At 38.8% G+C, this 23,254-nt stretch overlaps 4 protein-coding genes and 1 long non-coding RNA gene across 7 annotated transcripts; 4 read left to right on the top strand and 1 right to left on the bottom strand.

Annotated features, from left to right (window-relative positions):
* The first annotated feature begins 202 nt into the window (after nt 1-202).
* LOC125608033 lies at nt 203-2,891 on the top strand. Its single transcript, XR_007339056.1, has 2 exons — nt 203-2,097; nt 2,188-2,891. It is a non-coding gene; the product is annotated as an uncharacterized LOC125608033 (long non-coding RNA).
* A 2,744-nt stretch (nt 2,892-5,635) lies between these two features.
* Nucleotides 5,636-9,668, top strand: LOC125608032. The gene has a single exon (XM_048777766.1). It carries the CDS (start codon nt 5,643-5,645, stop codon nt 9,603-9,605), a length of 3,963 nt encoding a protein of 1,320 aa, XP_048633723.1. The 5' UTR covers nt 5,636-5,642; the 3' UTR covers nt 9,606-9,668.
* A 447-nt stretch (nt 9,669-10,115) lies between these two features.
* LOC106446788 (3-ketoacyl-CoA synthase 10) lies at nt 10,116-13,016 on the top strand. The gene is made up of 3 exons (XM_013888578.3): nt 10,116-10,912; nt 11,408-12,033; nt 12,199-13,016. Exons 1-3 carry the CDS (start codon nt 10,505-10,507, stop codon nt 12,812-12,814), a joined length of 1,650 nt encoding a protein of 549 aa, XP_013744032.2. The 5' UTR covers nt 10,116-10,504; the 3' UTR covers nt 12,815-13,016.
* Nucleotides 13,017-14,966: 1,950 nt separating this feature from the next.
* On the top strand, nt 14,967-16,842 carry LOC106446790 (protein phosphatase 1 regulatory subunit 12A). 2 transcript variants are annotated; one of them, XM_013888581.3, is made up of 8 exons: nt 14,969-15,154; nt 15,323-15,421; nt 15,569-15,669; nt 15,949-15,988; nt 16,058-16,117; nt 16,196-16,246; nt 16,322-16,400; nt 16,537-16,842. In XM_013888581.3, exons 2-8 carry the CDS (start codon nt 15,329-15,331, stop codon nt 16,605-16,607), a joined length of 495 nt encoding a protein of 164 aa, XP_013744035.2. In that variant the 5' UTR covers nt 14,969-15,154; nt 15,323-15,328; the 3' UTR covers nt 16,608-16,842. The 2 variants fall into 2 exon arrangements, with proteins under 2 accessions (XP_048633722.1, XP_013744035.2); XM_048777765.1 differs by having other exon boundaries at nt 14,967-15,154; nt 16,196-16,400.
* Nucleotides 16,843-16,991: 149 nt separating this feature from the next.
* BNAA04G15360D lies at nt 16,992-20,606 on the bottom strand. Of its 2 annotated transcripts, none has more exons than XM_022718202.2 (12): nt 20,427-20,606; nt 20,181-20,286; nt 20,042-20,103; nt 19,623-19,673; nt 19,505-19,531; nt 19,310-19,414; nt 19,019-19,126; nt 18,791-18,862; nt 18,665-18,715; nt 18,417-18,479; nt 18,051-18,329; nt 16,992-17,962 (listed from the first exon to the last, which is right to left on the bottom strand). In XM_022718202.2, exons 2-12 carry the CDS (start codon nt 20,266-20,268, stop codon nt 17,246-17,248), a joined length of 1,623 nt encoding a protein of 540 aa, XP_022573923.2. In that variant the 5' UTR covers nt 20,269-20,286; nt 20,427-20,606; the 3' UTR covers nt 16,992-17,245. The 2 variants fall into 2 exon arrangements, with proteins under 2 accessions (XP_022573923.2, XP_022573922.2); XM_022718201.2 differs by having other exon boundaries at nt 20,400-20,561.
* Between the last annotated feature and the right edge of the window lie 2,648 nt (nt 20,607-23,254).

Genomic DNA, 23,254 nt, shown 5'->3' with positions numbered 1-23,254 from the left:
TACAGAACCCGTGAGTCATATAAATTTAAATAAAAAATATTTTAATTATATATTATTATTGTTTATTTAAAATAATTAATATTAAATATTTATAATTAAAATTATATAATTTTTATATTTATAGTTAAAATTATATAATCTTTTAATTTTATAATTAAAATTATATAATTTTTATATTTATAGTTAAAATTATATTATTTTTTAAATATTTTATATATTTTTTGAAATATTTTTTTTCTGTGAGTTGGCACGTATCCGCGATTCAAATTCAACCGATTCGCACCCGTCCTGCTTAAAACCGACTCGACCCTCTTTTGAATTGGCCATCCACACCGTCTCGCGGCGGATCAAACGGGGCTGGATCCGCGGATAAAGAGTTAAATTCCGAGCTCTACTCAAGACTCAGAAAACATCGAACCTATCTAATTTAATTCTTTTTAAAACCATAAACTTGTAGAAAAGAGAAAAATTTGCAATAATGATAAAGAGTTTCTTCAACTACTTCCCGTTAAATGGATCAGCCATTTGACTCATTTAAGAAGACAGCCATAAGTTAGATATCATCCTAACTGTCTCCATTTTTCAAATTAACATCTCAATATCCTCAACTCTCTCTCTCTCGTTAACGAACCAATTTCCCATACGTCTCTACTTTCTTCCTTCAACGTTTTAAACTAACAAACTTTTTATTATCATGATGTATCCTTTCTTTGTATCCTACTTTCTTTTTCGAGGGCTTTGTCATATTTTGTCATCCGATGTTTCATGGATCATCCAATTGATAGGAAGATTGAAAGTTTATTTTAAAACGATAACCAAGAACGTGACCTCTTATTTAATTTGAAGTGAACGTAATTATATTCACCATTTATTTTTGTTCGGTAACCAAAGATAACAAAACACACCCACGTAAAGAAATGATTATGGCCATGTGTTGTCCTTGCTTTGTCGAATGCATTAGTGGCATTTACTTTCTTTTTTGAAACATTAGTCGCACTTACATATATGACCGCTGACCTACTGAAAGAATTATATTTAGACAGCAAATTAACAACTGTACAATTGTCAAAAATAAACGTTTCTTTTTAAAGGCTTTAAAAATAAAAATTGTTATATAAATAATTAGTTGCAATGAACGAATCTATATTATTAAAACAAAAGTACATATTTTCAGCATTATCACGATTTTTTTTTTCAGAATCATTTTTCGTTTTTTTTTTTATTTTCTGTTGTTTTTAGTTTTTAGTAAGGCTTAAAGTTTTTTTTTAGTGAAATGAGAAAAATCTGCTAGGATCGTAAGTGGATGGCATGTTCTGGTTAGGTGGTTTCTTGTTTGAATTGGGACCGTTTTTCGCATTGTATTATTCTTTAGTGGATGTAACATCCTCCTTGTGGACTGCAAAGTATAAAGCTCAATGAAGGGCATCATCCAATGATATTGGTGCTCTCACTAACATCTCTTCTCTGAACCTAAGTGAGAACCATACTCCTTTCTTGAGGGCCGCAAAGGTTATTTTTTCGTTGAGGTCTGAGATTCGAGCTTTTATATCCTTGAACAGTGTGATGTACAACCTAAAAATTTGAATGGTGCTTACTTTAGGTTTCACAAATCCGTTTTTGAAGCTGCTGGTTTAATGAATACTGAGTATTGCTTTAGGATTGCGAATACAATTTGGGTAAAGTTAACAATGTAATTTCTTTTGAGTCTTGTGAACCACCCAAATGTCGGGTCGATTAAGTTATCGGTGAAGAAACATCAATAATTGACTTCTTTCTCTTTGTCAGTTAGATGAGCTCAAGAGACAGCTAGATGAGCTCAAGAGTCAGTTAGATGAGCTCAAGAGACAGCTAGGCAAAAAGCTTATGTGTTCCTAGAGTATTTTTGGGAACCAGATTTTCCTTATGTCATGCAGTCGTAGACTTTCTATTCAATTTGTGGAAGGAGTGCACCAGACTTCTTCTATGACGCGATCTATATCTGGAATAAATCTTGTCGCCATGTTTATGATGGCGTGGATTCTTGGTAACTAGTCATTATTCTTCTCAAACCTTGGAAAGCTTCAACATCAATCATACTTCTTGAGTCTACCCCTTCAGGTTTTGGGTCTGCAAAAACCAAAATTCATTATCCATAGCTCATGTTCTGTTTTGTTGTAATCTGGTTGTTTGATGTGGATGCGCAATTAGGATTCATGGGGTTACGTTTTCAGGAGCTCAAAAGCTCGGAAGTTCCCGTGTGGTCAGGTCATCCATCACTTAAGTTAAAAGGGGTTCGAACTGGCAGACTTCATGTTTGAGTTCTCTAGTTTGAATATCGACCAACATGTTTAATCTCAACTGCGATTGATTGTTCCATATCAAGGTGTTGTCCTAGATGCATGCTTCCTTGATCTCAAAGAGTACAAATCGGGAGTTGAGAAACTCAGAAGTCCTAAGATTCCCTGGGTAATTCAGCTGTTATCAAGGTGTGAGACTCGATTTTTTGCTTCAGGTCGGCTTCCTAAGTGTTCAAGTATTTTGGCTAGATGTGACGTGAGATTCTTTTCATTTTGTTATAAGGAACAAAGAATAGTTCGTTGAGCGAGCTCTTGGCTTTGAGATTCATCTATTACAATGGTATCACAACTCAATTATTTCTTCGAGGGTATGTGCCGTTGGCAAGGAAAATACTGATTCTTGATACCATGGTTTGAGGTCATCTCGTATTGGTCTGCCATTGTGGCAGAGAGCCCGAATAATCGGGGATCATAGAGGATTCTGAGATTTTAAAAGGGGTTGATCCATGTTGTAGTAAGCTCGTCCTGTTAGTTACATTTGATTCGGTTTGCTCTGTATCTGTGGGCAAGATATCAATTTTGTTTCTTATTTCAGATCTTATGAGATCGGCACCATTGATGCATGGTTTGGTTATACCGGAATCCGTAATAGAGAGATCTATTGTTGTGCTTACAAATCTTGGATCGGGTTTTTAGCAATGATGTGTTTTATTTATTGTCTTAATGGACGGCGCCAAATTGTAGATTTTAAAACCCACACTAGGTATTTGAAAGTGTTTGTATGTAAAATTTGGAAACAAAGAAATATGGCACAATCAAAACAAACAAAAAAAAATTTAAGCAAAAGCCTCGATTAAAAATATAAAATTCAACTTTTTGCTTTTTCTCTCCCAGACGACTTTCTCGAGAGCAGTCTTTACCCGATAGATCAGAGAATATTCCTTCCTAGAAACCTGCTTTAGTCCAGAAGTCAACAGAAAGTATTTTCGAATTCTTTCCCTCTTTTGGAATAACCACAGGGCAACTCGACGTTCTGGTCTATTACACATCGGGTTCTTCCCCCGACCATGGTCGGAGGGACCGCCGGAGACGCAACCTTGCCGTGGTACTCGTCCAATGGAGATTTCCAACCGGTCCGATCAATTCAAAGCTTCGCCCCTCACTGTAACGGACCTTCCCCCAGGCCCCAGCTCTGTTGAAGCTTGTCACTAAGCTTGCCAATACAACGAGGGGTTCCTCAAAACGGAGATTCGAAGATAGAAGCTCTGCTTAGAGCTTACTAGGTTCTTAAGGAGGTCCTGATATATACTCTTCTACCGCAAGCTAGTAGAAGATCTGGCATTTAAACCTCAACCACCAAGAAGTTATTGCTCTCAAGACTGATTCCACCAGCAACTATTTAAAGCCTTCAAAGCGGCTTCTCTAAAAAACTTTCTGAAACAGGGGTTCCTGTCTGCTAACGGAACTACCGTAACTATTACCGCGGTTCCACAACTCATTACAAAGAATGGCTGGTCGACTTAGGAGAGAGGAGAAAGGAAAAGAAATAGTTTCTGACCCCTCTCAAGCTCCAAGAACGGCTCGCATCAGAATCCAAGATCCGGATAATGCTGAACTCCTACAACGCCACTCTCTAACCCTCATAGGCCGTGTTACTAACAGGACGGCGCAACGAGTCTGGTCGCTGATTCCCTTTTTCACCGATCTCTGGAAGGCAAATACTAAACCGGTCGGATCTGAGCTAGGAAACGGAATGTTCCAGTTTCAGTTTGATAATGAAGAGGATCTGCTTACGGTCCTGGAAAAAAGACCATACTATTATGGAAGATGGATGGTGATTGTTCAGAGGTGGGAACCCACAGTCTCCAAAAATTTCCCATCTCTCCTGCCTTTTTGGATTAAGGTTCAAGGGATACCTGTTCACCTATGGACAGAGGAGACAATCCAGAAGCTTGGGGAAGACCTGGGCGTTTTTGAAAAGGCGGAAATCACCTCTACAACAGTAAGGATGAGAGTACAGATCAATGGTCTTCTCCCATTGATAAAGACTTCAGTTATCGAGTATGCGAATGGTGATGAAGTTACGGCGAGTTTTGTCTATGAAAAACTTGACAGACATTGCCTTAAATGCTACCGGTTGGATCATGACATAAAAGATTGCTTGGAGGCAAAGCATGAAGCAAGAGCTTCTAAAGCTCAGGATGCTAGCAGGGGAAATGAAGAGCAAGACAGAAGGGGATCACAACCTAAGCAGCAAGGGTCAGGGTCAAATATTTTCCACTTCTCAGCGCAGACTACAGAACACAGGGGAAGGCAAGACTTTAACCGGCGAGAACGCCAAATGGATGCAAGAGATGATTTGGAAGCTCGGCGTCGATCGCGATCCAGCCGAGATACCGTTTCTCGAAGGTACCTTAGCGAGGACCCTAATCGAGGAAGAGAAGATCACCACAGTCAAACTAGCCGTTCCTCCTACCATCGTGACACTAATCTACACCATCGTGAGGTTAATTCTGGACCACGAGACCTCCGAAGAGACTTATCGGATAGATATTTATCCAGGGAGCGCAGCTTGCAAGCCTCTAGACTTAGAGATAACTCAACATCTGCACGAGAAGAGCCAACCCCAAGGCAGTCAAGAAGCAATCAGAATAGGGGGATTCCCCTGGAAGAAATTCAAGCCTCGGTTCCAAAGGAGGTCTTTAATGCAGCAGTGGGAGAAGTTAGAGACGCCATGAGGCAATATACCCAATGCAACGACCCAACCGAGAGCGCTGCCCGCAGAGAACGTATGAGAAGGGCAGAGGAGGAAGGCGAAATGGAGGAGACAGCTGCACTTATGATTCAAGCAAAGATGACAGCCCCTACAGACACCGTGGAAAGCCCGGAGCAGCAACCTTCAGGGGAGAGAGTGCCAGCTACCCTCAGATTAGGACCCATTGCCCCACCTACACAAGAACCAGCTCCAAAGGTAACCAAAGAAGCAGGCAAGAGGAAGCCTGGAAAGCCACCGGGCAAACGTACAGTGCAAGGAAGTCCAAAGCTGCTCAGAGGATCCACTTCAAAAAAGAGGAAAACCCAAGATAAACCAACTGCCACCAGGAGAAAACTTAACCAGGACACTGCTCAAGGAAACCCGAAAAAATCAAAGGCCAAACCTTCCTCATCACGGGGTTCCAGAGGGGCGATAGGAAGAACAGAGTCTCAATCCAACTCGGAGGATCAGCCCATTTGCAATCTGATACCGGCGTCATCAAGACGGCGTAGGATGGATTTTCAAAATCCATCTACTCCCGTTCCTTAAAAGTGGCGAGCTGGAACTGTCAGGGGTTGGGGAATCCCCGGACAGTTCGACGTCTAAAAGAGATGAAGAGGGACATCTCTCCAGACATTCTATTCCTCATGGAAACTAAAAATCCCGACAGCTTTGTCGCAAAGAAGACGGACAAGCTGAAGTATGAAAACAGAGTTTTGGTACCGCCGGTGGGCCACGGGGCTGGGGGATTAGCGTTACTTTGGAAGCAGGAAATCAACCTTCAAATTATCTCTACTTCTGCAAACTGTATTGATACCTGTATTATCTTTGAAGGGAAAAAATTTTTCGCCTCCTTTGTTTACGGTGATACTGACAGAAACCAAAGAAAAGAATTGTGGGATCAATTGATCGACGTAAATGCGGCTCGAGAAGCACCCTGGTTTCTAACCGGTGACTTCAATGACCTACTCAACAATGCAGAAAAAGATGGAGGGGCGACTCGTTCTGAAGCTTCCTTTACAGACTTAAGAACTTTCTTCTCTGAAGGTGACCTATTTGATCTACAATACTCGGGAGATTTCCTGTCGTGGAGAGGGAAACGTGGGGATGATTTGGTTCGCTGTAGACTAGATCGCGCAGTAGCAAACAGTGATTGGGCTGAACTGTTCCCGACGGCAAGATCACTATATCTGGCCTTTGAAGGATCGGATCACAAACCATTACTATCCTGTTTTGAGCCAGAGAAGAGGAAGCGACGAGGCTTGTTCCGTTATGACCGACGGCTAAAGAACAACCCGGAAGTAAAAGACTTGGTAGCCAAGACATGGAAGAGTGGGTCTTTTAGAACTGTCAATGACAGAATCTCAGCAATGAGATCAGTCCTAATTGGATGGAGCAGGCAACAGGCCCTGAACAGTAGAGCCCGTATCGAAGAGAAGAAGTATCAACTGGATCAAGCACTATCGGATCCTGTTAATGATACAGAGCTGATAACAAAAGTGACGAAGGAACTTGATGATGCATATGCAGCCGAGGAGAGCTATTGGCAACAAAGGAGCAGGCAGCTTTGGCTAAGCCTAGGAGATAGAAACACCGGCTACTTTCACGCTGTGTCCAAGAACCGGAAACGAGTCAATGCCTTTTCGGTTATTGAGAACTCAGAAGGAGAACCGGTTTATCAAGAAGATCAAATTGGGAGAGTTATTGTAGACTACTTCCAGCGGCTGTTCACATCATTGGGAGGAGACAGAGAGGAAACAGTGATCTACGCCCTATCCCCTATGATCACGGCAGAGACAAACGAAGGTTTAATCCACATTCCGTCTGCACTGGAAATTAAGGAGGCAGTCTTCTCTGTTCACGCAGACAAAGCCCCGGGACCGGATGGCTTCTCGGCCAGCTTCTTTCATACGAATTGGGAAAACATAGGAGCGGAAATAGTCAAGGAAATCCAGGACTTTTTCGTGACGGACAAACTGCCTGACAAGATCAACGAAACCCATATCCGACTAATCCCGAAGATACAAAGCCCGAAGACGGTTGCTGAGTACAGGCCCATCGCTTTATGCAATGTCTACTACAAGATCATCTCCAAGATCTTGACCAAGAGGCTGCAGCCACTGTTATCGGGTATCATCTCAGAGAATCAGTCCGCCTTTGTCCCGGGCCGAGCAATATCGGACAATGTCCTCATCACCCATGAAGTCCTTCACTACCTAAAGACATCTAAGGCAGAGAAGAGAGTATCTATGGCGGTTAAAACCGATATGAGTAAAGCCTATGATAGGCTCGAATGGGACTTCATCAAATTGGTATTTCAGCGCCTCGGCTTTCATCCGAAGTGGATCAACTGGATCATGCAGTGTGTCTCTACAGTTACTTACTCCTTCCTCATTAACGGCTCGCCTAGAGGAAGAGTCACACCGAGTAGAGGTATCCGTCAAGGAGACCCTCTCTCACCATACATCTTCATTTTGTGTAGTGAGGTTCTCTCGGGTCTATGTAACAAAGCGCAAGAGGACGGAACCCTTAAAGGAGTCCGTGTAGCACGAGGGTGTCCTCGTCTCAACCATCTCCTCTTTGCCGACGACACAATGTTCTTCCTTCGAGCCAGCAAGGAAAGTGGAGAGGCCCTATGCCGGTTATTGAAGCGGTATGAAGAGGCTTCTGGACAGTCAATCAACACTGGAAAATCCTCGATCAATTTCTCTAGACACGCCCCGGTAGCTCTAAAGACGGCTGTCAAAGACGCTCTCTCGATCCAGAAAGAGGGAGGTATCGGAAAATATCTCGGGCTTCCAGAGCTGTTCGGAAGGAAAAAGAGAGATTTATTCTCATCAATAGTGGACCGCATAAAGCAAAAGGCCTGCGGGTGGTCAAACCGTTTCTTATCGACAGCCGGAAAGATGACTATGCTCACAAGTGTGTTATCCCCCATTCCGTCACACGCTATGTCTTGTTTTCAACTTCCGATATCTCTGTGTAAGAGAATTCAGTCAGCGTTAACACGCTTCTGGTGGGATACGAACATGGGAGACAAGAAGATGGCATGGATTGCTTGGTCTAAGCTGGTGCAACCCAAGGAAAATGGAGGTTTAAACTTCAGAGACATTCAGAGCTTTAATGAAGCGTTCCTTGCAAAGCTAAGCTGGAGGCTCATCAACCGCCCCGACTCCCTGCTTGGCCGAGTCTTGTTTGGGAAGTATTGCAACTCCGAAAGCTTCTTAGAATGTTCAGAGAAAACGGCAATCTCCCATGGATGGAGGGGGATCCTAATTGGTCGCGATATCATCATCAACTCTGCAGGCTGGGAAGTAGGCAACGGCTCCAGCATCAACATATGGGAAAAGCCATGGCTCAGTTGCTCCACACAGCTGAGACCTATGGGGCCACCACCAAGAGAATTCTCCCAGTTCACAGTGTCGGACCTCATGCTCCCGGACCGAAATGAGTGGGATACTGATATGATCCAGCGAGTGCTTCCTTTCGAAGAACAGAGGATCCTAGCCATTAAGCCAAGTTTAACCGGGGCTCCGGATAAACTCTCTTGGCTGAGCACGTATACAGGTGATTATTCGACAAAAACCGGATACAAAGCAGTCCTTTCATCTCGAAGTGTAGAGGATGCAGGGAGTTTAGAGGATGGCTCTTTCGACTGGAAGAAGAGTGTTTGGAAGCTTCAAACAACACCGAAGATCAAGTTGTTCATCTGGAAAGCTCTTCATGGAGCATTACCCGTTAGCGAAGCTCTCAAAGCCAGGGGGATCAACACCGATGGACAATGCAAACGATGTTATATGCCTGAATCTATTGATCATCTGCTCTTTCATTGCGCCTATGCTAGACAGGTCTGGGAATCAGCCCCTGTCTCCCCAAGCATTGAGTACAGTGGATCCATAGATTTAAGGAGCAGCTGGGTTAGCTTCTGCTCAAGGAAAAATTTGCCACCAACTGGAGTTTCTACAGGAGCTTTGGCTCCTTGGATCACATGGCAGCTATGGTTAGCTCGGAATAAGCTCGTATTTGAAGGGAAAATCATCACTGTGGAGGAAACTATTTCCAGAGCATCTGCCTGCGCCCAAGAATGGATCTCGTGCCAAGATCAGGTGAAAAATGCAAAGCAAGCAATACCAACTAGACCTCTCTTGCAACCGGATTGCGCCTTGGTGAGAACCGACGCGGCTTGGAGCGAAACTTTAAAAATTGCAGGGCTAGGCTGGACAACTAGACGCCAAGAGAGAGACTCTCCATTCGCGACCACAGTGCATCACGTGGAGTCTCCACTTGCAGCAGAAGGGTTGGCGATGAGGGAAGCTCTCCTGAAATGCAGAGAAATTGGCCTGTCAAAGCTCAGATGTGAATCGGATTCTGCTATCTTGATCAAAGCCATTAATTTGCGCTCCCCACTGGTTGGCTTGTATGGTATTTTAGCTGACATTTACTCTATTGCATCCTCCTTTGAATCCATTTCGTTTACCTGGATCTCGCGTGAGAGAAACAGTGTGGCGGATGGATTGGCAAAGAATGTTTTATCATCGGAGCTGACCATTATGGCAGCAACAAACTCTGTTTAAGTTCGTTTGATTTAATATAAGTCGTGTTTCAAAAAAAAAAAAAGAAATATGGCACAAACTCCTTAGAATAACAAGGATGTATAAAAGTTCAAGTTGGTAAAAATAGATAATATTGATGATACGTGAATTCGTCTCTTGTTTTAGAGATTTTATATGTCTTCTCATTTTTTTGGATATCTTCCAAAACAACTCGTTAAGAACTTTATGTAGTGCATCCCTAATCTTTAGGCTCAACACAAAACACCTTAATTGCCTTATTGGTCCCAAAAGTACAAGACATAAATTTTGCCCGTGTGTAGGATCCATATTTGGGATCGAGTGATCTCTTCTTGGAATTTCACCGAGAGCCATCCATCGAACGTTTCAATGCTTAATTTCGATGATTTTGATACGAGATCGATCGATCCACAGCCTAGCCTTTCACATAAATTTTCAGTTTAATTAAGAGTTTTTCGATTATTTCATTATTACGTATTCTGTTTCCTACACTGACACGTAACAATCATCCAGCAAAAAAAAATCAATATAACAGGAGTGATCCGGATATCAAAGTTGACAAATTGTCAACAGAAAAAAAGGTGCTCACCTAGCATAGTCCTTCCTTCACATACTACAAGATTGTAATAAATGCAAACATAAGATCCCAAACTACACCTTCTTTGAACGGAGGTATTAAGAGTGACATAACTCACTCCAACTACGACCAGTACAAGTAGTTGGCGACATTAACTACCTCTCACCTATCACCAAACCCAATCCAACCAATGTTACCATTACTCGCATATAACTACACAAACTCACATTTACATCTTTTTGCCAACACAACTCCTTATAAAAATATACCTTTCATCAACCACTAGATCTCACTCACAAAAACTTATCTCCAAAACAAAGAAGAAATGAGTAGGTCTACTGAACAAGATCTACTCTCTACCGAGATTGTTAACCGTGGGATCGAACCTTCCGGTCCAAACGCCGGTTCACCAACGTTCTCGGTCAGAGTCCGGAGACGTTTACCGGATTTTCTTCAATCCGTGAACTTGAAGTACGTGAAACTTGGTTATCACTACCTCATAAACCATGCGGTTTATTTGGCGACCATACCGGTTCTTGTACTTGTGTTTAGCGCCGAAGTTGGGAGTTTGAGCAGAGAAGAGATTTGGAAGAAGCTTTGGGATTATGATCTCGCAACCGTCATCGGATTCTTCGGTGTCTTTGTCTTGACCGTTTGCGTCTACTTCATGTCTCGTCCTCGATCTGTTTATCTCATTGACTTCGCTTGTTTCAAGCCTTCCGATGAACTTAAGGTACGTCTTCACGCATCAAACCTTGTCTTAAAGGAACTATCACGTGATATTATGATAACCGGTTTGACTTCTAATTTATTTTTGAAAACCCAAATTTATTTACAACCATATAATCAATCCATGAGTTCAATAGAAACCGGACTGGTAATATAATGAATCTGAACCAAACCATCAGTTCAGGTTATAACCGGTTTAGTTAGAGGGATGCTCTGAGACACCCAAAATGTTGAACCAAACCTTTTTTTTTCAGAACTTATCGATCTTGGTTAGGCTTTATCTAAAAACAAATCATTTAGCAGAATATTGACAAAACATACATGGGAAATACCAAATAAAACCGGTTTGGCATATATAAATACGAAGGCAAAACCGGACTGATAAATAAATGAGAATCTATTTCCGTTCCGGTTATCTCCGGTTTATATTTTGTTTTATTTTTTGGAAAAGTTAATATGTTTATTTTCCAAACTTGATTCCATACGTATTTGGTTTCAGGTGACAAGAGAAGAGTTCATAGATCTAGCTAGAAAATCAGGCAAGTTCGACGAAGAGATCCTCGGATTCAAGAAGAGGATCCTTCAAGCCTCAGGAATAGGCGATGAGACGTACGTCCCAAGATCAATCTCTTCGTCTGAAAACATAACAACGATGAAAGAAGGTCGTGAAGAAGCCTCGATGATGATATTCGGCGCACTCGACGAACTCTTCGAGAAGACACGTGTCAAACCGAAAGACGTAGGTGTCCTTGTGGTTAACTGCAGTATCTTTAACCCGACTCCGTCACTATCTGCCATGGTGATTAACCACTACAAGATGAGAGGGAACATACTAAGCTACAACCTCGGAGGGATGGGTTGCTCAGCGGGAATCATAGCCATTGATCTTGCTCGTGACATGCTTCAGTCTAACCCGAATAGTTACGCTGTTGTTGTGAGTACCGAGATGGTTGGGTATAACTGGTACGTGGGACGTGACAAGTCGATGGTTATACCTAACTGCTTCTTTAGGATGGGTTGCTCCGCCGTTATGCTCTCTAACCGCCGCCGTGACTTCCGCCATGCTAAGTACCGCCTTGAGCACATTGTCCGGACTCACAAGGCTGCTGACGACCGTAGCTTCAGGTTTTCATTTTATTTTATTTTTGTAGCCTGGAATTATTATTATTATTTTTGGATCAAAATAGCCTATTATTATTATTATTTTTCTAATATCAGGAGGTTATACGTTTTATTGCTAGATTTTTTTTTTTTAATGATCATAACGTAGTAAATTGCGTATGGTAACAGGAGTGTGTACCAGGAAGAAGATGAACAAGGATTCAAGGGATTAAAAATAAGCAGAGACCTAATGGAAGTTGGAGGTGAAGCTCTGAAGACCAACATCACTACCTTAGGCCCTCTCGTCCTTCCTTTCTCCGAGCAGCTTCTCTTCTTTGCCGCGTTGATCCGTAGAACTTTCTCACCCGCCGCCAAAACTACCACCACCACCTCCTCCTCAGCCACTGCCAAAATTAATGGAGCCAAGTCTTCCTCCTCCTCTGATCTGTCCAAGCCATACATCCCGGACTACAAGCTTGCCTTCGAGCATTTCTGCTTCCACGCGGCAAGCAAAGCGGTGCTTGAGGAGCTTCAGAAGAATCTAGGCTTGAGTGATGAGAACATGGAGGCTTCTAAAATGACTTTACACAGGTTTGGAAACACTTCCAGCAGTGGAATATGGTACGAGCTTGCTTACATGGAGGCCAAGGAGAGTGTCCGTAGAGGCGATAGGGTTTGGCAGATTGCTTTTGGGTCAGGTTTTAAGTGTAACAGTGTGGTTTGGAAGGCAATGAGGAAGGTGAAGAAGCCGGCGAGGAACAACCCTTGGGTGGATTGCATTGACCGTTACCCTGTCGCTCTCTGATCATTTATTTTTAAAAATTATTATTTCTTCTTAATTAAATCATCTATGATTTCTCTTCTTTGTTGTTGGATGATAGACGTTTGTTTGTTGGTCATTCGTACCTTAAGACTTCTATAAGAATGGATGGTTCAAGTCCAGTTCAGGTTCAATTTTTGTTTGTGTTGTATTCGGTAAACTTTGAAATTATACAACTCTCTTATTATTTCGTTAGAAAAGACAACATTAATGTGATTTCTTTGAACGTTCAAACTTCAAAATTGTTAAAACAATAATTTAACCCCCAACATTAAATGGTTAGCTGCGGATGAAGGAATTTATAAATGTTTTTAATGTTATAATCTACTAATGTGGTGTTATAATTAGTTTAGAATTTTATAGTGCATGACAAACACATTGAAATCCACACAACTACATTTTCCTGGCCATCAAAGAAGACTTCAGAAAGAGCTGATGCTAGACCGTTCAGAAAGAAAGAGCTTATGGTACTATAATGTCATTGAGATCTCCTATGAATAGCCTTGGTTTGTACTGGCACAATCCTGCTACAAATATATCAATTAGCTTTTGCCACGAGCATGCATGAACTCTAAGAGTGGATTAGTAAAATGTTTTACTGTCATCTTCAACATACATAATTACATTTTATAACAATGAAGCGAAGGGTTCCTAAAAAGTGAATCTTAACCTCTTCATTCCAAAAATGGTTAGTCCACGCCTGGGACGGATCCAGATATCCGGGAAATTTAGGGTATCTGGATCCGGATCCGTGGATTTAATATCCGGATCCGGATTCGTGGTTTTCGAATATCTAATTTCGGATATATGTCTTTATATTCTATTATCTGCGAATAGCTGAATCCGGATCCGTAAAAATAATTTAAAAAAATTAATTTATTTAAAAATACTAAAATTTTAAAAATAATACATAAATTAAATATTTATACAAGATTTATAAATATATATATATAGATATATGTCTATAATATTGTAAAAACTAAAACATAATATTATAAAATTAATTTATGTATAAATATTATTATATAAAATATAAATATTAATGAAATTTAAAATTTTAATATGTTTTAAAAGTTCGAATCCGGATTCAGTTTGGACGGATCTAAGATTTTACTATCCGGATTCGGATCCGGACATCCGGATATCCTATTTCCGGAGCGGAACCGGAACGGATCTCGGATCGAATCCGGATCTCGGATAATAAGTCCCAGACTTACCACCACTACTCCCACTAGAACTTATAACAAAAGAGTGGGAATGTCCTAGCTTCTTTTGTAGATTATAATATACCAATACTATCTACTTTTTTTAATTGTCCCAAGAAAAAATACTATCTACTTTTTAGCTTTTTACGAGCAAAATGATATCATGTTTATGAGTTTTTCTGATATTTTTAAAAGATTTGAAGTAGAAGTTGAGGTTGTGTTTTGTATCATAGTAGAAGTTGACGGTGCCATCATCGCTGAGCTGACCTTCGACCTTTTCTACTAGGTGCCACACATTGTGGCCCACACTTTTGGTAAAGTAAGTTTTATGCCCGCTGAATTTTGATGATCTAGGTTAAGCCTTTTTACTACCGAACACAACTTGTGATCTTTATCAAACTCTTGTTGTGCGCATATGCATGCACCGATCATGTATATTACTATATTTATTTTTGCCAAGCTCTGATCTTGCAAAGCTCTCTATATCTCGCCTTTAGAATCCGTTGGTTGATAAAAATTTTGATTGAGGTCGTTAGTTAATTCGTTAGATCTAGAATTGCCTAGCAAAGAAAGAAATTACTTATTTATTTATGTTACTATGTGCCAAAATTTATACATCACTGCAATAACTGCTGGGTATAAAATTAAGGATTCGATTGGTGAGCATTCTGTAAACAAAAGAAATGGATAGAAAAGGAACATAAATGAATAAAATTGTAGGAATGAAAAAACATCATTGCTCCTTCTCAAATTTAACAAAGAATATTATTTTTGTTCTTTATTTCTGTATAAAAAAATGAATGATAAGGAATGAAAAAAAAAATTATTTCTTGTGAATGGTTATTTTTTTTAAGAACGTTAGAGAATTTTTTTTTTTATGTTTTCTGGTCACCACATATCCAAATATGTCTTCGTACTTTTATTTTCCAATGGAACCCCAAGCAAAGCATAATGTAGTAAGGATATTTTGTAAGTATTGTAAACATATGGGGCCGAAAATATAATAACCAAAAAAGATTAAAGGGAAAGAAAATGTAGTTTGTTTTCTTTTATTTCCTTCTCTTGACTTCTCTAGATCGGTTCGTGTGCCCTGTCTGTCTCAGCTTCCCTCAACCATCAGGTTCGCTGATTCTCCGATTGTATTGTTTGATTTCATAGTTCAATTGTTCCTTTGCGATTTCATTTTAGTATCATATTTGTTTTGATTAAAATGAAGTATGTAATCTTGATTTTGGGAGAGGAATATGATTCACACAGGCAATAACTCATTTAAATGCATTCTTAACAGAGAAGAATGGGCCCTGGAGATAGTGAAGCAGTGGAATGCAAGTGTGGTATGCCTCTTTGCATCTGTGTTGTTGCTCCACCCAAAACCTCTAATCCACAGGTAATACAAATTTCAATGCATTGGAGTTGGGCTTATGGAGTGTTGTTCTCTGTTCTTGATTTAAGTTAATGCGAGAGAGAGAGAGAGAGAGAGTTTTCTTGCTTACTCTTCTTATATAATTTATGTTCCTCCCTTTTGGAACAACAGGCTACACGGGCTCCTCCTATGGCTCTTCCTCAGTCAGATCCCAAACCAAAGTCTGACACGTCAGCTAAAAGTAAAGGTTCCACTTCCAGCACCATTGCTAGGTCTGTTTGAATAATTTACTTAATAGTATTCATATTCGTTACAAAGTTTTCACATAAAGATTACTCCATAAGCTTTAGAAACTTGTAAGTACATTTTTGCATATAGATTTTACTTGATTAGTTGAATCAAATATGAAACTGAGTTGCTCTTGCATTTCATATTTTTATGAGTGATTAGTTGTGTGGAAAACTTGCATCCGGTTGTTTCTAGGATTAGAACATTCTGTTAAACTGATTTTTCTATATCTTTCTAGTAATTAAAGCTGTTGAAATTCGCAGACCAGACAAGCCCCAAAAAGAGTATGAAGTCAGTGGGGAGGTAACTATTTACATCTCATTCATGAGATAAATCATATTTTCCATCTCATCTAATTTGGCTGTAAAAAAGGGATTAAGAGAAGCAATTAAGAATGGTGACACTGCTGGTGTGAAAAAGCTTCTGAATGAGGTAATACTCATTGTCCAATTCAGCAACTGTGTGATAACGCACAAAATACAGAGAGACTAAAACTATTAAAAATTTCAGGGCGTGGATGCAAATTACCATGACAAGCAGGGAATGTCAGTGCTTCACCTGGTAATCTTCCTGCTCCTCTCTCTCTCTTTGCCACTTCTTTGCGTGGGTAATTACATAATGCTTTGCTTTCCACAGGCGGTTCTGTTCAACCAAACTGAAATTGCGTTGATGTTAATGGAACATGGAGCAAGCCTTGACTACAAAAATGCACAAGGTACCTCTTATGTGACACACGCTTGCCTTCATGACATGATAAACCATTTTGACTAGAGCATTTTTCTTTCCTTCCACATGGGAACAACTGCTTTTTGTTTTGCTCTAAGTATATTTAAATTGTTATCTGTCACCAGGAGAAACACCACTAGATTGTGCTCCTGCAACACTGCAATATAAGATGCGGGAAAAGATGAAGTCGGCTTAATATGAATTCAGGCAGAGTTACATATCTTTCCTCAAAAGTCTGTAAAGGGCAAATCAAGGGTCATGAATTTGCTTGTAAGACATCAATATTGACATTCTGTATGCAATTTCTCGTCTTCTGTGAACTTCGAAACGTCGGCTTCATCCACTCTTGTAAGTCTCTATGTGTTTATCCACTGGTTCATTGTTGTCAACAATTACAATATCGCAATATATACAGACAAACTCATCATCAATAGTTTTCAAGAAACAAGTGTAATCATAATGTAATTGGACAAATCTCAGACAAGTTAAGGTAGTACAGAACTTCACGAACCATTGCCTCGATTCTTATTTGAGCATAAAGGGGTTTTAGTTTTCATGATTGATATTTGTAAAATGGAAATTATATGTCAAAAACAAAAATCTTCCAAAATACCAAGTACAATATAACTAATCCGTGCAATTTTACTGCCACCTTTTGGAGATGTTGTAAATTAGAACTTGTAATCGTCACTCTTAAAGAAGGCCAGATTCTTGTAAGATAACAACACAAGATCAGCCAACGCAATCCACTCACTAATGAAAATTAAATAGAAAACTCATTGATTGAGATTCTACGAGAAAATCATAAGAACTTGGCTTATCAAATCTCCAAGGCTACTCCATCTGAAAGTAGAGAATATGCAAAGCCGAACTTGGTATCTCAGCGACCAAATCATTTTCATAAAACCAACGGTCAACGATGTTCCCAACAGGAGATTCCTTCGAATTCATAGCCCATCTGTCTACAAGCTTGAACCCAAACTTAGACGCAGCTGACAAGAGAGAAGGCTCATCAACCCTTCTGAAAACATGGCAAAGAATCAACGCTGGCTTCTCCTCCTCAACCTCTCCCACTTTCTGCAACATCAACTCCTTTGCAGTTTCAAACAAAGGTATAATGGCTTCAGCTACATAGGTAACATCTGTCCCAATGATAACTTCAAACCCTCCACAAGAAGCTAAACTTTTGATGCCTTCTATATGCTCTTTGTTTCCCCATTCAAGCACACCTGTTTTCAGTTTTCCAAGTAAAGAAGATTCGAGATTCGTTGTGATGTTCTCCGTTAGTAGTGCAAGTGCCTTTGTGTCTGCATCGGTAGCTACTACAAGGTTAGCTGATCTGGCGGCTACCATGGAGCAAATCCCTGTGCAGCCACAGCCTAGTTCCAACACCCGTTTTCCAGAAACAATGTTTGGGTTCCTGTCGAGAACAGAGGCCATGAACCGAGCTGACTCCCATAGCATCAACCCCGTAGATTTGCAAGTGTGTTGATATTCTTTGGACAAGAGTTTGATTTTGAAAGTAGAGTCCCTTAGCTTAAACTCGCTCATCTATTCATAGAAGAAAAAAGAGAGATGAACTTTACAAGTTTTGGACAAAATATGTGAAAAGGATGAGATATACTTAAAGTCTCTTTACCTCATGAGTAGAAGGGGAGGCTCCGAACATTTCCATTGCAAGACCATCTGATATGTCAATGTCGGTACTATCAACAACCTCTTTTCTCTCGTGCTCCTCAGATTGGTCCAGTTTGGTGCCGTTTGATAGACGGAAAGTAGCTTGGACCCAGCGACGATTCATGACCAGTTCTCGCGAACGATTCTCAACTTGTTTGCAGCAAACACCGATCTCTTCAACTTCAAAACCTTCTTCCCCAAACAGAGTTTCTAAGAACTCATTAGAGAAGTAGAATGCACGCTGCGTAGAGAGGTAAAAAATCATCACAGTTCTACCAAAAATAAATAATGCATACTTCAAAAGAGAAAAAGGAAAGAAAGAACTTACAGTGCCATCGCCTCTGACATAAAAGTTGTCGCTGATCTTCTGATCCTTCCCAGAAAACCTTTCCTGTTAAAACATACACTGAAACACATAAAAAACTGATTGTTCTTCTCAAAAGGCAAGCCAGACTACAAATTTAATATTCTCTTGTAACGTAACGTTCCAATGTTTATCCAATTTATGATGTATTGATCAGTGTTTTTGCTGAATTTCAATAAAACAACGATGGGAATAACTAAAAGGGATCAAACCTGAGCAAGATCACCAACAGCATAGTCACGGAAGAGTATACACCCATTTGGCTGAAAAACAAAAGAACAACAAGATGGTAAAGGAAGGGCATCTTCTCTGGGGATTAGAACAAATTTGATTGATACCTTAAGTACTCTCTTGATGTTCTGCAATACGAAAGGCATCTTCTCTGGGGATACCGCAGATAAAACAAATATCTGCTCAACACATGAGATGTAAATAGTTCATGATGAGAAAGGAAAATGCTCTAAGAAACAAAAAAAATAGTCAATCAATTAAGATATCTATAAAGAATATAAAATTCTAGCTAGTAAATAACACAGTAATATACTATATTTTTGTTATGAAATTACCATGGTCACAATGTCAACAGAAGATGGAGAAATATGCTTGTCAAGGTCATCCCCGGTCAAGTCGGAAGCAAATGCACACACGCGCGTCTCTGTGTATTCTTCATGAGCCTGAAGTTACATAACACTCTCTGATCAAGTTTCAACATATGCCAGTAAACAACAAAACTGTGAAGCATACGTCAAACCGTACACCATCTAATACGTTTAAAAGCTTACATCATTGACCTCACTAGCAAAGAGAAAAATCAATGAAAGAAAGGCAAAAACATAAAACGAAGAATGAAGACCGACCTTGACCAAGTCAACAGCGCGTGGCGAAAAATCACAAGCATAAACGAATATGTGTGGATATGTAGCAATCAACGGAAAGATGGTGTTTCCAGCTCCACAGCCAACCTGCAAATCAAGACCAGAATTACTCAGAATAATAGTTAATAAAACCTACTTAGATTAGGAACAGTTTGAGGATCTGTGAATTGTGATTACCTCAAGAATGACCTTTTCTCCACTAGCCTGAAAACAAAAAAAAAAAGAGAATAATACAAACTCAGGACTAGAATAGGTAATGGAGAAAGATACCCGAAGAATTGGTTTCACTACTCACAGAAAAATAGCTATTCCACTCCTTGTCCAAATAGTGCCGGTCTTTAAAAAACTGATAAAGAAGAAGAGAATGTCATGTAAACGACAGTAATATAACTTGCACAGTGAGCTCACACTCACGTTTCACAAAGCACCAACCAACTGCAGAAACTTTACGCAAGATCAGCTCAAAACATACAAACAAAGCAATGCCCTCAAACATATCAACAATCACCAGTTTCAGATCTTGAGAACCTTTAAATATCCACCACACATTCAAGAAACAAATGAATAAAGGGAAAATATATATGATCAAATATCCACCAAAATTAACCAATGTTGTAGTGTTATAGTACAAAACAATCTCTAGCTATTTAGTTCAGTTACATGTGAATTGAGATAGAAATGAACTATAAAAATAAAAATAAAAAAGGGGCTTACTCTATCTCCATGATGCTTGTAAAATATATCCCAATACTTTTTAGCATCTCTTTCATACTTGTCTGAGAGACAAGAAAACAGTTTAAATACAAGGAACAACAGTTTGCAAAGTCAGCTAAAGAGTTAAGCTTTGAGAAACCTCGCCAAAAGGGGGAAACACCAGCTTTAGAAGTCGGATAAATCTGCAGCTTTTGCTGCTCTTCTACGGTTTCAGTAGCAGAAGACATTATCACACACACCGTAATCTTCATAAGACCAAAACAAATCAATGATTTTAGTAAATTAGATTGCAAATTTGGAGAATCCAATCAGACAGAGCAGAAGAAAAAAATCAATAGTTGAGAACTGTAAATTTTACGGAAATATAGTTAGCGATGAACCGGACTTGAATGGTAATCTCCGACGGCGCACGGAGACGGAGTAGAAAAGATGCGATAGCGAGAAGGCGGAGAGATGCACAACGAGAAACGGAAACACTTTTCTTTTTTCTTACAGTTTTTTCAGTTATTGCATTTTGGCCCCTATTTTTAACATTTTCCAAATATGAAACCACTCATTTGTCTTTTAGTAGAGTTGCACCTCCTACCGTATGATGTGCAACTTCGTTATTTATTCAAAATTGATTTTCTAAAATGGAATTGAGTTTTACTACTATTCTATTTTACGATTAATAAATAAAAATATAATAAGGAATATGATTATTTCATTTTTTGGGTAAATCCACTTATTATTTCATTTTTCATTTTTTTTTTGCTAAAACAACTTATTATTTCATTTTTGAATAGAAAATAAAAGTAACAAACAGATTTTTTTTCTTCTTTTTAGAAGTAAGGTACATAGTTCATTACAAAGCCATAAGTTATCAAAACTTTGAAGACAAAAGCCAGGAGAAATACTAAATCATCTAGAAGACATTAAAGACGTCATATCATGCACCAACATTCAGTAAATCAGGCAAATCTACTCTAGCTCATATTTATCTTATTTGAAATATTTTCCATTCAACATCCAATTTTTCATAATTAGTTCATGAGTGATATCAGCATCTATCAAGCCACCAAAAAGATTTTTTCCAGGAAACTACCTTTTTTTTAGCAACTCCAGGAAATTACATATCTCCTAAAAATGTCCAGGTTCAAGAAGATTCAAGTTTCTTTTTTTTTGGCTCAAGCACAAAGCAAGTTTGACTGATAACTGTTTATTTTATATTTTTCATTTCCATGAACTTTATTTAATACTAAGTAACTAAATTATGTAAAAAAGCAAGTATTTGATAAATTTTAATAAACAAAGAATAATATTTCATTTATTGAAATAAGTATAAGATTTTAAAGTAGTATATGTGTTATTTAATGTTTACTCAACCCCTAAAGGCTAAAAGCCTAGGTAATCCAAATATTATTATACATAATTTCTGCGTTGATATAGATTTTATTGCCAATCCTACTATATAATAGCAGCTAAATTGTGGCTTTTTAAGCTATGCCACATAGGCACAAATATTCTCATCCAACCAAACTGCCATGTCATTCTGGACTGGGCTTGGATTTTAAAAAAATTTATCAGCTTTGCAGCCCTTTTGACCCATCGTGCAGCTGTCTCGATCCCGTTTCGCAGTCCAGCCCATTTGCCCAGCCCTTTGTCGATTCTATTTCATTCGCAGGCCCAGCCCATTTTTTATACATATAGCAAGTTTATTGTTCCATATATGATTCTTAGTATTTGAATATAACATATAACATATAAATCTAATAATATTAAAATATATTTTGTTTTTGTTAAGGGTAGTAGAACATCTGACCTGAAAACTGAAGAACTAAAATATAAAAAATGAAAATTATATGATATTCATAAAACTTTCCATCTGCTTTGTCTTAAAAAAAAAAATTACGTTACTAACATTGCATGATGTTACGTACAAACTTTTCTTAGCTTTTATTTTGTAGTTTTATGATAATTACAATAGTATACATAATGAGAATGAATAATATATATAGAAATTATGTCGTTAGTTATTGAAACTACTTTGAAAATTTTAAATATTTATTTTTTATTTTATACAATTTTAAATCTAAATCTCAAATCCCCACCCGTTAATTATAACCCTAAATAACCACATCACACTAAAATATTTCATTTTACTAAATTTAATAAGTAAAATGACACTAATACCCTAGATATATTAAAAACTACATTGAAAGTGGAATAAGCTTATATTGAAAATGGGTGCCCCTTTCATGCTTCTAAGGAATTTAAATCAAAAGAAAGGGTTATGCAATGGAACATGTCTGATTGTTCTTTACCTAGGTGAGCATGTTATTAGAGGTGAAATAGTTACAGGCTCTCATATTGAACATAAAGTGGACCTTCCAAGAATCATACTATCGGAATCAGTAACTAAACATCCATTCACCCTTGAAAGGCGGCAATTTCCAATCAGGCTATGTTACGCAATGACAATTAACAAAAGTTAGGGCCAGAGTTTGAAATGTGTCCTATTGTATTTGCCACAACCCGTTTTCATCCATGGACAGCTCTATGTTGGTCTTTACCGAGTTATTACCCAGTCAGACCTCAAAATTATACAAGGAAAAAATCAAAAGATAGGAAGGGTTAAAAACATAATCTACAAAGAAATATACAACGGTCTACCTCGCTCCCCTAAAAAATATTATTTTGCAACACAATTCACAACACAATCCAAAAATACTAAATTACTTTCTCTCTTTCCCAGAATCACGATCAGATGCTCACCCAGAGCAGATTCCTCGAAATCACGAACAAATTTCTATACCATAAGATGCAAGTAACCAGTAAGTCTGTCGACCAAAACTCTCCGAACTCAATAATGAATCTGTACTAACAAAATTCTTTTATAATAATAGGCCCGCTCGCCATAGAAAATGCCATCTCTACAAGACCATTCACAATATACTTCGCAGACATCCTCTACGTCTTATCTTATTTTTATTCCTTTTCGTTAGCTACCAAACTCTATTTCCTTTGGACAATTACTTATTTATACTGTCAAACTATTTAGTTTTGAACTGTGTGAACTGGATAACGTTCTCTTTGGATTGGAATGGATTGCGTTTACACAGGTACTAACATTTTATTAAATAATATTTGTTTTAAGCAATAAATATATAATACAATAATTTTTTGTAGATCCAAAATGGTACGTCTAACCATATGGGACAACGAGGCGGCTAA

The sequence above is a fragment of the Brassica napus genome, chromosome A4 (genome assembly GCF_020379485.1).
Source record: "Brassica napus cultivar Da-Ae chromosome A4, Da-Ae, whole genome shotgun sequence".
Classification (NCBI taxonomy): domain Eukaryota; kingdom Viridiplantae; phylum Streptophyta; class Magnoliopsida; order Brassicales; family Brassicaceae; genus Brassica; species Brassica napus.
This window is presented reverse-complemented; position numbering and strand designations above follow the sequence as displayed.

What these genes read in the sequence shown, in the direction of transcription:
- LOC106446790 (XM_048777765.1), top strand. Translation starts at nt 15,329, where the DNA reads ATGGGCCCTGGAGATAGTGAAGCAGTGGAATGCAAGTGTGGTATGCCT. An exon ending in ACTTCCAGCACCATTGCTAG is followed by an intron (nt 15,670 to 15,948) that starts GTCTGTTTGAAT and finishes TGAAATTCGCAG; the next exon opens with ACCAGACAAGCCCCAAAAAG. An exon ending in AGTATGAAGTCAGTGGGGAG is followed by an intron (nt 15,989 to 16,057) that starts GTAACTATTTAC and finishes GCTGTAAAAAAG; the next exon opens with GGATTAAGAGAAGCAATTAA.
- LOC125608032 (XM_048777766.1), top strand. Translation starts at nt 5,643, where the DNA reads ATGAAGAGGGACATCTCTCCAGACATTCTATTCCTCATGGAAACTAAA.
- BNAA04G15360D (XM_022718202.2), bottom strand. Translation starts at nt 20,268, where the DNA reads ATGTCTTCTGCTACTGAAACCGTAGAAGAGCAGCAAAAGCTGCAGATT. An exon ending in ACAAGCATCATGGAGATAGA is followed by an intron (nt 19,674 to 20,041) that starts GTAAGCCCCTTT and finishes CTTCTTTATCAG; the next exon opens with TTTTTTAAAGACCGGCACTA. An exon ending in AGTGGAATAGCTATTTTTCT is followed by an intron (nt 19,532 to 19,622) that starts GTGAGTAGTGAA and finishes TTTTGTTTTCAG; the next exon opens with GCTAGTGGAGAAAAGGTCAT.
- LOC106446788 (XM_013888578.3), top strand. Translation starts at nt 10,505, where the DNA reads ATGAGTAGGTCTACTGAACAAGATCTACTCTCTACCGAGATTGTTAAC. An exon ending in AGCCTTCCGATGAACTTAAG is followed by an intron (nt 10,913 to 11,407) that starts GTACGTCTTCAC and finishes ATTTGGTTTCAG; the next exon opens with GTGACAAGAGAAGAGTTCAT. An exon ending in GCTGACGACCGTAGCTTCAG is followed by an intron (nt 12,034 to 12,198) that starts GTTTTCATTTTA and finishes GTATGGTAACAG; the next exon opens with GAGTGTGTACCAGGAAGAAG.